Here is a 13,383-nt window from a genome sequence, read left to right as displayed (position 1 = left end):
ATGCGCTAATATAACTGTCTTCTTGGCGATTAACGACATGGAAAACAGATGCCATGTGTAAAATGGACCATTATAATTTGTAACTGAAAACAAACAAACTTTGAAGATTTCGTTTTGATTTTAGGAAATCATATTATAGTCCACAGCTTCCTATCAGTCTTCGTATGAAGGATAAAAACCCTTTTGATCGTCGTCGACAGCTCATTTAGAAGCAAAGTAAAAATATACTAAACACGGTTCCTAGCCTCATATTGGTTCATATTGACTCCTAGCAATATGCAATGTTGGTGGAAACATCTGTATAGCGAAAGATTTGGGTGTATTACCAGAGACAACAGCATCTTTCGTATTCTCATGAGAGGTTTCGATAGTGATCAGGAGTTTTAGCGGACGCCCAATGCTTCCAAGTGTTGTCTAAAGTCCTTGCCTACTTACTGGATTAAAGGCTTATAATAAGGAAAGTCGTTAAAATATGCGTGATTTTTAACCTTATTTAGTATATAATTGATAAAATAGTGTTCAATACCCGTTGTCGTTAGCCTGCTAATTATATAATACATTTAAAGCACACGTGAAGCTGACTTTATGTAAAAAAACTTATTATACGATTAATGATTACCTAAATGACAAAAATGTCTGGTACTGAATGTGTTCCTCCAATTATTAAATAACTTGTAATGTTATGTTAGTGGGCTCTGTTTTCCGCATTTACTCTAAGATGGCCCATTGTGCGTAACTTGTAATGTATACCATCATTGTTTTAAAATATGTGTTGCTGTTGCAGTTTCTTGTCATTAGATCATAGATCTTGCGATTTGATGAAAAAAGTGTTGAAACTTCAAACTTTTTTAAAGTGTAAAATTAATTCTGCGGTGCCACTTTTTTGAGAACTAACCATAGGTATTATTACGCCTTTTCCTTGCAAATATTTTATAAACAGGAAAACTTACTTAAATAGGTACAGTTTACTTACTTACCTGGCTTTAAATAATGGAATTGATTTGTATCTATTGACGTAATTAGAATATTGACCCCCGACCTTGAATTTATGCATATTTTCAATGATTATGTAAAATCATTAGCGATTGTCTTCTGATTTCCTAGGTTTTTGACATTCAGCTGGACGCCAAGGTTCTTTCTCAGGAGTAGTAAAATCACCTCGAACCGGAGCTCTGTCTCCAAGTCGCCATTCTTCTGGTTTACTATTCTCAAAGTCGCCTTCGGGTCAAAGATTGCCTCCCGGGCGCCGTAAAGGCGCTCTCTCTCCACAAAGGTGCCAATCTTCCGGCTGTCGTCTTACAAAACCAGCTTCGAGTTTCAGATTGTCTTCCGGTTTCTGACGTTCAGCTGGACGCCAAAGTTCTTTTTCGGGAGTAGTAAAATAACCTTCGGGTCTGGGGTCATCATCGAGACGTCGTAGTGATTTGGTGCTTTGTCACCAAGACCATTCTTCAGGCCTACGCTTTTAAAAATCACCTTCGGGTCTTAGAAAATCCATGCAAACATAAAGTTATCCATATTTAATATTAAAAACCTAAACGTAAACAGCCCATATACGTCCCACTGCTGGGCACAGGCCTCCCCTCAATCAACCGGAGGGGGTATGGAGCATACTCCACCACGCTGCTCCAATGCGGGTTGGTTGGTCAGTATATTTAATATTACAGATGCAAAAGTAACTCTGTCTGTCTATCTGTTACCGTTTCACGGATAAACCGCTGAACTGGGATTTAGAAGAAGGTATTGAAATAGTTATTGATCCCCAGTTTGGTTAAGACATTGCAGGTCACTCGATTGCCCGAAATGAGATGATCCGTGATTCGGAGGTCACGTTAAGCAGTCGACCCCGGATACTGTTTCAGTTTACAAGAGCATTGTCAGAGGCCTTTTTTGCCCTTCTTCCCCACCGCACTACCAAGCCGCACTACCAGTTGTGCCGATTCCCTTCTGCACTACCAGCTAGTAGTGTCGTAGGGAATTTAGAATTTCAAAACACCCTTATTCCCTTGACATGCAAGGAAAAAATAAAGGATAGTTTTCATCAACAAAACATATCGCAGGCTATAATCGAGGTCGACACGGATGTAGTCACGGGCGGAAATGCAGTATATTCTAATTAATTTTATTTCATTGGATACTTACAGCTACAATAACTAGGCAATGTACAGACTGATAAATATACGCTCACAATGGGGTATATATCACCTTATCCCGAAGGGCAAGTATATAGAGACACACATCCTCAAAACACAACTTTGCAGACACAAGCCACATCAAGGAGAGCCCACCGGCTAATGCGGCGACATCCATACGGGAGGAAGAAACTCTCCTCCAGTCTGAGAGACCTACAAACTTTAGGTCTTTCAAGCGCCACTCACTGTTGGGCTACTGCGTGCCCACTTTTGGTCAGAGGGAGTGATGTTCTGACGCTTCAGGGAGGCGATACCGACGAATATACCCTAAAATTTATATTTTAAGGTATATATTGTATAGGGTTCAGTACATAAGTTGAATACCTATACAATACTTATTGCTTTTTAAGCGAATTGCTTCAATATACAGGTTACCTCCATCTCTAACATAACAAATACTTTACGGAACAAACAGGAAAATACAAAACAAAAGAGAAATACAATGAGTACAATAGGCGGTCTTATTGCTACGTAGCAATCTCTTCCAGGCAATCTTTAAGCCTTTACTTATATCTAAGTATTTTGGATCGATAACGCATAATTTTCTACACATTTCAGCTACTTCATATATTCATGAAATGATCGACCATTTCATGAAATGGTCGTATTTCATGAAATAGAACAACATTCGTTGGCCACATCATGATGTGGTTTGGCCAGATGCAATGAACACAAAACGTTTAACGATATGACCAACTAAATGCATGATTACTTCATGATATGGCCAAACGTTAGCGATCATATCGTAAAATAGTAACATTATCCACCGGTAGTGGCGTTGGTGTCGCTTTGTTTATGTTTTGCATAATGGCGGCGGACAATAATTATTCTTGTGTGAACGCGAATAATACGAATAATAATGAGCAAATACAAGATAAAAGTGCATTGAAGCAATGTTTTGACACTAAGGTGAAAAGAAAAACTCGTATTAACAGTATACAGCAACTTTATTTTTATTTTTAGGTTATATGGCAAATAATGAAGGTCGAGTGACCACGCTAGGTAAATCAATGGACTATTATTGGATTTCAAAATATGATATAAGTAATTAAAACTGCGAATGAAGAGATATTAATTTTAAAAAAGAAAAATTTAGACGATCCTACTGTCCGTAAAGTTTCTTTTTTTTGACGTGACTTATTGTAGATATGCCGCAGATGGCATTAACTACTTGAAACAGGATTCTATTAAAACGCATAAATGTTTTTGTCATAATTTAAATTATCATAATCCTTTTTTTTATAATTTTTACAAGGAATAACAGTAGGTTAGGGTGCGGCGGGGGTGGCCCTTGGGCCACCCCTACGCCGCCAGTATGTTTATCTTACACACGAAAAGTATACTGAATGATGACCAATGGTATTAAATAGTGTCAAAAAATATGACGACGACTTCAAAGCGAGATGCAGTTACGGCGTATATGTCAACTACATCAACACTCCGTTAATAGAAAATGACTTTTTAATTTTTAATTGACTTTTAAACATTTTTGTACTTTGTACTAGAGTAATACATTATTTCCTACCTTATTTCGCGTTTTTATTACACCACTTATCATGGACACCCTACATTAATGATATGGCCAAACGTGGATGGAAATATCATTAAACGCTGACGTTTTAACGATATGGTCAGTTGAAGTTGGCCATTTCATGAAATGGTCGATCATTTCATGAAATGGTCAATTCTATGATCTGGCCACGACATATACATACGTAAACTCAGAGGTAAGCAGAGATTGTGAAATTCCATTTGATATGTACACCTCTTGCGTCCTCCACATTCATCAATCGTTTCAAACTCGCCTCGACGCCGACGGTTCAGGTGTCGGTACATTTCAGCTACTCTATTGCAAAAAACGTGGAAATCTACACTTATTTAAGTTCTTTCCGTATATCGAAGACAAATTGATACGTATTCTAGGTTGACTTGAAAAAACGGATGCCACATCCGTTCCTTTGGATGACCCTGGTTCGTACAATGTAATACGCGTGACGGCCTAATTAAAGCTTTTGTTCAGACTTATTCATTGTCAGCTGTGTTTGTAAAGAAGCTCTGCAAAAACCAGCTGTGACATGTATGCAATTCGTATATAAAGGCAGCTGCTCACAGATCGACACCAAAGTCTTCTAGCTTCACGTCTAGTTTACTTACACGAATATCATGGTAAGTTAAAACTTTATTGCTATATACCTATAAAAATTCATACATCCTTACAAACTTACGCATTAGTTATAATATTAGTAGGTTTATCTTTGATCAGTTATACTCAACTTGTACCTGGAACCTGACAGAGGGCAGCATTAACTGTCAGTACTATTCAGAGGTGGAGGACAGGAGTCTTAGTACGGCTTGAAATAGACTACACTGGGCGCCATCCCAATCACGTCAGACAGAGTACTGCAGGGCAGAAGGCATGTGAGAAACCACTGCCGTATTTTTCCCTAAAACAGTAGCATGGAGAATGCTACACCGACAAGAGCGTGGCTCTTAAATTAGTGATGACCTATAAAAATATTTGCATCATAATGCTATCTACAGTCATGAGCAAAATAATATACCCACTTTAGGACTGTGTCGCACTAACATATTTGACATTTGGTAAGACTTACAGTTCAATTTGTCAAAAAAGTTAATGTGACATGGTACCAAAGTGTATACATATTAATGCTCGTGACCGTACATAATTCTTTACTTACTTATCGAATATGTTATGTATGACGTATGAATTATGTAAAATAATTTCAAGGAAAAGCTCGGTGAATTGTGGGTACTTAGTTCATCATGGTCGTAAGCTTATGTTATGTTATAATTACGTAAATTAATAGGTATAAATTATGTTGTTAGTACCAGCCTCAGTAGTCTAGTGGTTAGAGTGTTAGGCTCACGATCTGGAGGTCCGGGTTCGATTCCCGATGGAGACATTGTCAAAATCACTTTATGAGACTGTCCTTTGTTTGATAAGGACTTGTCAGGCTTGAATCACCTGATTGTCCGAAAAAGTAAGATGATTCCGTGCTTCGGAGGGCACGTTAAGCCGTTGGTCCCGGCTATTAGCCGTAAAAACACCTCCACCAACCCGCATTGGAGCAGCGTGGTGGAGTATGCTCCATACCCCCTCCGGTTGATTGAGGAGAGGCATGTGCCCAGCAGTGGAATGTATATAGGCTGTGTATGTATATTGTTAGTAAAAATATAGAAAAATACATAAAGCTATAAATATCTCACTGCCTGGCAGAGCACAAGTCTCCCCGCAGACAACCAATGAGGTGTAGAGCTTACTCCACCATGTTTTCCTCCACTGCGAGTTGGCGGAGGTGTTAGGACTAGTAAATATTCATGAGTAGTATTGTTAATTCCATTTTTGCATAAGTCGCGTGAAAGCTTTTTGGTTAGTTGGCTTCCTTATCTCGTTTATAAGATTGTATATTTCAAACACCTGGTGTTGTTTCAGTTGTTATCCACGATCTTGGTTTCACTCGCTGCTGGCGCACTAGCAGGTAAATGATGTATTTTATTATTAACTAGCGACCCGCCCCGGCTTCGCTCGGGTGCAATGCTGGGGAAAAAATTAAATACAAACTAAAGCACCATTTCTTAAATCAGGAAAAATATTAGAGAAACCGCAAAAACCTCGTGTGTGTCGCGCTGTCCGGTAGTTACGTGTGACGCGCGGGGTGAAGCTGATGCAGCGAACTAGTTTTTGTGTACTTCGCTTGCAAGTGTATAAATTCCTACCTACATGTTCTTTATTTATTGTAAGTACCTATTTGTTCGAGCATGATATTGCAAATTGGAAGCGACGATGGTGAATGTCGGTGTACGGACAATCCAAAGTTTGTTTTTGTTGCACCGTCAATTATAAAAAAATGTATGTATTAAGTACTGTACTTATTTTTAATAAATAAATAAATAAAATTATTTACGACATCACATTAAAAACCACAAAAATAACAGTATTTCTCCACTATTTAATGAATGTTATTATACATATAAACCTTCCTCCTGAATCACTCTATTTAAAAAAAACTAAGTTCACTAGTTAGCACAGTTGGTTAGATTATTTATTACACAGGGTGTTAGTGACATCATAATGAATACCTACTGAGGGGGATGACTTAGAACATAATTCCGAGTAAATATCAAGTGGAATTTTCCGTCGCAAAAGGAAGGAACTGAAAATAATTTCATCATCATCAATTTAAGAGCCACGCTCTTGTCGGTGTAGCATTTTCCAATCCAGTCTATCAAAGGCTAATTCCTTGACTTCCCTATAAGACACGACGTTAACCTTTCTTTCATCTGTTCCATGTAAGCTCAAAAAAAAAACACTAAAAATAATTAAAAACAAATATTAAAATTTTCATGACAGGAAATTCCGCGTAATATTAACTCAGAATCAAGGTCTGAAGCATTCCTAAAAGTTTTCGTTACGATGTCACTAACACCTTGTATGGACGGCGATACGTCCGCTATCATTATTGGTCTAACAAAAAGTTCGGAAAGCGTATCTGAGTGAGTACTCAGTTTAGTTTACCTTGCGATGGATGTAGCTCTGACTAGCCCAATTAGGAGTATAGGTAATCGTGAGATTATGTCACGCTATACATTCCAGAAATAGTGCCGACTTCAGATTATTTATAAATACTGATTTAGGAATTATTATTATTGAGTTAAAATTTGAATTATTGTCAAGTTCATATTATTATGTTGATTTGTCAGGTTGATTTAGTTGGTTATATGCATGTCAATTTTTGAATTCTTATGCCAATTCTTGGCTGAATGTGCTGAGCCCGATGACAACACTGTAATATCTTGTAACACGCAACATTCACGAATAAATATTTTTGTATTTTGTTTTAATTTGTATTCTGACACATTTGTGTTTTTTATTAACAACAATGCAGGAGGAAGTGGCTGGCAAGGCGGCAGTGGCGGTGGTTTCGGCTTCGACAGCGGGCCGTCGATCGCTGCGGCGCGCTCCGGAGGCGGCTGGGGTGACTCCGGAGGCCTAGGTCGGTCTACTGGCGGCTGGGCCTCTGGTGGCAGCTTCGGCAGATCCAGTGGACTCGGGCGATCCGGCGGATGGGGAGGTGAAATATTGTCACTAGCTTTATTATTATAATAATATCATCATCATCACCAGCCCATTAATGTCCCCACTGCTGGGGCACGGGCCTTCCCTATGGATGGATAGGGAGATCGGACCTTAAACCACCACGCGGGCCCAGTGCGGATTGATGGTTATTAACTGCTATTGCAGCCGGGACCAACGGCTTAACGTGTCTTCCGAAGCACGATGGAGCTCGAGATGAAAACTTTTTTTTTGTGGTCACCCATCCTATGACCAGCCTTTGCGAAAGTTGCTTAACTTCAACAATTGCAGACCGAGCGTGTTTACCGCTGCGCCACCGAGCTCCTCATAATAATATGATGATGTGGAAATAAACAAAAAATATAAATACTCGTAGGTACTGAGCGATGAGATTGCTTACTTCTCAGGCACCCCATTAGGCATTACGCGCATGAAAAATAGATGCAAGTCGATTTTCCGATCAACGACTGTTCGCTTATCTTGCCTAATTTATTTTTATAGGTTCCTCAGGATTTGCTCGTTCAAGCAACGGCGGCGGTTGGGGGTCGAATAGCCTCGGGCGCTCCGGTGGTTTCGGTGGCGGCTGGGACTCGGGAGCCGGAAACTCAGGGACAAGCTTCAGATCTTCCTCAGGGTGGAACAATTCAGGGTTCGGAGCTCGCTCTAACGGCGGCGGTTGGCAATCGTCCTGGTAAATGACTTAAAAGTCAAGGAAACGTTTTTCTTGTTCGATCTACGAAACATTTTTTTTTCTTTTTTTAATTATTAACGGTACCTATTAAAGTGTTTATTATATATTATGTATATGTGTTTATTGTGGCTAGTAAGTATTATATAATTAAATAAGTAGGTGTCAATCATACTATAGGTACACAATACCGACCTTAAAATATTTTGTAATTTAAATAAGTACCTACTAATATGGCAAGTGTTCGATTTAGCGTAAGTAGCTTATTGTCAGTATTTTTCACATAATAGAACAATTTAATAAATAAAAATAAGTGAACATCTTTAGTAAATTTTATTTTTCAGCTCTCCCCTTGAACTCTGTAATTTATATAAAAAAATGTAGTTTAATTCTTAAAGATTTACTGATGAGTAGGTGTAGGTGCCACTTGCGTCAGACAGAGTATTGCGGGGCGGAAAGCAAGAGGGAAACCACTGCCCTATTTTTCCCTAAAAAAGTGGCATGGAAAATGCTGCACCGACAAGAGCGTGGCTCTTAAATTGATGATGATGTGGCTGGGGGATGCCCCACCTCCCTTTTACCCTTACCCTTTCACGCCTAAAACACTGGACCAATTTGGAAAAATAGTTTACATTTTTAGGGAATGAACATAAAGTAGATTTTATGTATTTTGTAGTGAAGGACCTAATGTTTACTCGGTTGAAGTCGAAGGCGGAAAGCTAGTTCAATATAAATAAACAGCTTCTAAAACGTTCATTACTAAACAATAAAACGTTTAATGTAAGTAGCGCCTAATTATATCTGAATGCAAAAACACATTTGTTTGTTTCGCTATCAACACGGAAAAGGCGTGAACTGTCTGCAATACAGTCATCAATGTTTAATTGCGTGATTATCTAAGACATTCCTTGGGCTACCTTGAAATCTGACTGTAGTTCTCATTGTACAACTAAAACAAATCATTGTGGATAAAAGAAATTCAATCATGCTTCAATTACTCACTTGGAAAACTTTAAATTAGTTCTACAAAGTTTAACTTATTACGTTGGTATACTTATTTGAAATTCTGTTTGTTTTGTCAATTACTTACAACCTAAGTCTTAATTGTCTCTGTATAAATTACCATCACTATAATTATTTTTAATTTTATGGTTAATTTATATGCCCCCACCCTCTTTTCACTAGTAGGTACTAGGTGGGCAGCAAGATAAGTTGAAAGGTTTTATAAAAGATATCGTATTGACTGCAGGTCCATTCGCTGTCAATTTTCCTCGATTTCTTCACTGAGTTAAAATAATTGCTTAAAAGTAGACGTGGACTAAATAACTTACCCAGAATGTCGCATCAGCATCGGAACATATTAAATGAAAGGACCAAAAATGTTGTGCAGACGTTGAATAAAGTTATTCGCATGACTGGACTCTGGGAAACACCTAATCGTACATTTTATTGGATGGCCCAGGTTGCCAAGATTTGTTTCGTAACCACAATTTTGACGCAAGCCATAGCTCTCTTTATGGCAAGAGAAGATTCCAAGATGCTCTTCCACTGCTTCAGTGTGCTTACATTTTGCGGCATGGGTTTTCTCAAAATGCAAACTTTGCGGGCGAACCGGCAGCGCTGGCAATTGCTTCTCTTACGACTAGACAATCTAGAAGACGAAGAATTGAATATCGAAGACAAAGATAGCCGCAACTGCTTCGCAAGCTCTATCCAGATGTACACCAAGCGTTTCCATACAATCTATACCTTGATATACAGGGTCTATAACGCTACTTTGGTAATATTTGTTACGTCACCATTCATTGAGACTGGGTATTGGTATATTAACAATTTGGAACTGGATGGGTACCCTCATGTTCTGCCTGGATGGAGTCCATGGGATCACCTCAGTATATATTTGTATCTTATCACTATATTTGCAGAAATTATATCTGCTATATATTGCGTGGTAGTACATATTGCATTTGATTTGACAACGTTGGGTTTGATGATTTTTATGAGCGGACAGTTTAAGATGCTGCGTTGCTTTAGTGAAGGCATCGGAGGCGATAGTGCCGAGATAACATATAGATTTTCACATGAACTGGATGCCAGGGCGCATTTTAGAATCGTAAATTGCCATCGCACACTTTCTACACTTGACAGGTAAGTTCCTGACAACGACATTTATTTTTAATCAAAAATAAAAAGGCAATACTTCAAAAAGAGGCAGCCCTGCCAGCGTTGCGAATTGGAGGATTTAGTACGGAAACTTCCATTTGAACGCATGTGTACTAACTCCAACGCTAAAAATAATATTCCCAGCCCAAAACGTCTCCGGTGCCTCAACCTAATCTTTATTTCAGTTCTGTTGCCGAACTGGACAAACTTATAAAGGACATATTAGGCATTTATTACTTGGTCGCTGTTCTGACGTTATGCTCTGTCGCATTGAGGTTGAGTCTGGTAAGTAGACAATTTTATTCAAGGTAATTTATTTTAGCTGATTACGTGCGTTTTATGTTGAATATTAATTTAAGAACGGATAACAGGAGTGGCTGCGGGTTATCATTTTGAGGTTGTGGTTCTCTACACCCTTAAGATTGTCTTGCAGCAACAGAGCGGACTAGGGCGCGGGATTTTGTTTGCGGTTTCACACAAATCTCCCATCAGATGACACAGCGTAAGGATTCCCTCGAACCGCTAGATTCGCTACCTCTTTAATTATGCGAACTGCTAAAGAATGCAATTTTCTCCCTGCGTTATTATCCCCGATTCATATAATTTTAGGATTTTCACCTTGAAAATCCATAAAATAAAATCCTTGAAGTTTTTGGTAAAGTTGTATGAATCGGGGACAAAATGTACTGTTTGGAGTTGTGTGCTCCACATCGCTATTTAATTTCGGGCGGTATCGGATTTCGGGAGTCCCACTTTCCTAGTTCTGTGTGCAGCAGCAGTTGCAATTACTTTATGATGTATGATTGAGTCTTATTTCCCTTCTATTGTTTTATTTTCCTCTACATTGTACAGGAGACGATGAGCGGCATGCAAGCAATATCCCTCATGCAGTACACAGGCGGGACCATCATACAACTTTTCCTCTTCTGTTACTTCGGAGACATGGTGTTAAATACGGTATTAGTGATACTTATTATATTTGTCTAAGGACTTTATGTCACTAGGACACCATTTCGGTTATTTGCGGATACAGCAACAAATTGGCTGCGTTATCAGGTGAGGTAAAAGAGAAAAAGAGGTAAAGAGTTGAAGAAAAGAGAACCATATTAAGACTTTAGAGAACCGAAAAGGAAATATGATTGGTTACCTGATACGACACGATTAATTTATAACAAACATCATAGAAGGAAAATTTTAAGGGAAGAGAGGTAGGGACCTAGGGACCTGGAAGAACATTTATGAAACAAATAAAAGAGAAGGTGCAGGTCGTGTCGTATCAGGAGGTGAAGGTTTTGGCGGGAAGAAGAGAGGAATGGCGATTACTCCACCGACAAGAGCGCAGCTCTGAAATAAAGAGAGAGAGAGAATCAGGTGAGGTACATTTTGCTAAACCGTAGTGGCGCAACTATGGTGTCTTAGTGAGGTACAGCCCTAAGAGAGTTACTACACGATGCGTTCGACACCGCACCAATGCAACGCCCCAATGCAAAGTGTAGCATCGCTCTCAGATCATCTACAATTTCAGCGTTAGTGTAATCTACGCGTGTTTTCCTATCTTATAAGTCCTTATATGTAAATACGCAGAGATTCGTGCTGGAGTCACTATTACCTAAAAACACACATGACAATTCCTACTGGGGTTAAGTTTTTGGTAAAAAAATGGTTGTTTATTGAGTAATTGTTGCCTTTTCACCAATTAATGACGACGTCGAGTATGAACATGTTGATATTTTTATAGAGTTCAGTAGGCGTGGGGGAAGGTCCGTTCGTGTCATCGTACTGGAAGTTGAGTGCCGGCATGCGTCGCGAGGTGGCGCTGCTCGCAATAGGAATGGCGCACGTGCGCCGCCTTCGAGCCGGACCTTTCAACTCTCTTGACCTACCCTCCTTTATACAGGTAATATTTTTTGACGCGCTGTATATTTTTATTTTTATTTGTATTTGACGTGAAATTGTTTCTTTGTGTATTTCAGGATGCCTAACCTGCATAAGATTTCTAACATTTCAATCGGTATACCATTACAGATCATGCGAACTGCTTACAGCTACTATGCAGTTCTACGAAAGAAGAGCAATTAGAAGATAAACAGTGGTGATATAATACTAAATGGACAGTACTAATATGCAAAGGCACACAATACTTATTAGAAACACTAAGATAATATTTATTTATGTTAAAATAATATATTTCACCAACTGGAACCCGTAATCGTCCCTGGTAACATTTGCCGCGCACTAGTCGGACATAACAAGTCCAATCATTATTTCGTAACTCTAACTTACTACTTCACCTATCTATTATGTAGGTATAATTAAATGTCGTAATAATAAATATTTTGTCAAAGTTCTATCATTTATTCCATCGCCTCCGTATTTTTTTTTTTCATATCTTACAACTGGGTACTATATCTAACAATATGTAATTTCAACATTAAGCAATTGGGTCCGTTTACCTAACCTAAAGATTTTACAAGTCCGATTTTTTTACAAAAGCGACTTGAGTTATCTATCTGTCGTCAAAAAACTGAATTAACTCAATTATAATTTGTAAAGTCGTTCTTTTAAAATCTCAACCCCATTATTTAAAAATTGTGTCTGGAAATATCGGTCTTATGAGGTTAATATTAAGTACATAAGTTACGCAGGCGTAACACTAATGTCTAGATTAATAATGTCCTTAATTGTTTAACACGGGTTTTTTGTCTTTATTTATTTATAAAAAGGTACACCAACAGCTTATATAACAAAACATTAAATAAAATAAAAGTTGCATCATGAATTAGACTGTTACATAGGTAAGCCAAATTATAGGTGCACAAAACATTTTTTATTATGTACGTATTATTTAAGTTATTCTAGAAAAGGCATTGTATGCTAATTTTTTTTTTTTCTTTTTTTGAATTAGTATATCTACCTAATAATAATTATACTGTAATTATATTAGGTACGTACTTAAATCAAAGTTACACAAGTAGAAAGATTTTTAGATGACAAAAACTGAAGAAATGCAGTTTTTGGCCTGAGCAATGACATCATTGAAAGAATCACGTTTGGTGACCTCTCTGTATATGTATCTACGATTATTTTTAGTTATCTAAAAACATACTTACATTTACATTACATTTATAGTCACTGTGGTACAACGGCTTGGGAATCGGGGAGCGCCGTTTCGAACCCTGGCACCGGACTAGCACCAATGAGTTATTAATTTACCTTAAACGCAGTTTCCACTAACAGAGTCCCTC

At 38.3% G+C, this 13,383-nt stretch overlaps 3 protein-coding genes across 3 annotated transcripts in view; all 3 read left to right on the top strand.

The window, feature by feature from the left end:
• The window catches only part of LOC126368574 ((11Z)-hexadec-11-enoyl-CoA conjugase-like), a 293,092-nt gene that overhangs the window by 48,506 nt on the left and 231,203 nt on the right, over nt 1–13,383 (top strand). The window lies entirely within an intron of this gene.
• Nucleotides 4,326–8,164, top strand: LOC126368595 (uncharacterized). The gene is made up of 4 exons (XM_050012661.1): nt 4,326–4,358; nt 5,647–5,692; nt 7,100–7,285; nt 7,789–8,164. The coding sequence occupies exons 1-4, from the start codon at nt 4,356–4,358 to the stop codon at nt 7,980–7,982; spliced, it is 429 nt and encodes a 142-aa protein (XP_049868618.1). The 5' UTR covers nt 4,326–4,355; the 3' UTR covers nt 7,983–8,164.
• Nucleotides 9,312–12,217, top strand: LOC126368284 (odorant receptor 83a-like). Its single transcript, XM_050012180.1, has 5 exons — nt 9,312–10,123; nt 10,324–10,423; nt 10,991–11,095; nt 11,877–12,035; nt 12,164–12,217. The coding sequence occupies exons 1-5, from the start codon at nt 9,312–9,314 to the stop codon at nt 12,215–12,217; spliced, it is 1,230 nt and encodes a 409-aa protein (XP_049868137.1).

The sequence above is a fragment of the Pectinophora gossypiella genome, chromosome 7 (genome assembly GCF_024362695.1).
Source record: "Pectinophora gossypiella chromosome 7, ilPecGoss1.1, whole genome shotgun sequence".
NCBI lineage: Eukaryota > Metazoa > Arthropoda > Insecta > Lepidoptera > Gelechiidae > Pectinophora > Pectinophora gossypiella.
This window is presented reverse-complemented; position numbering and strand designations above follow the sequence as displayed.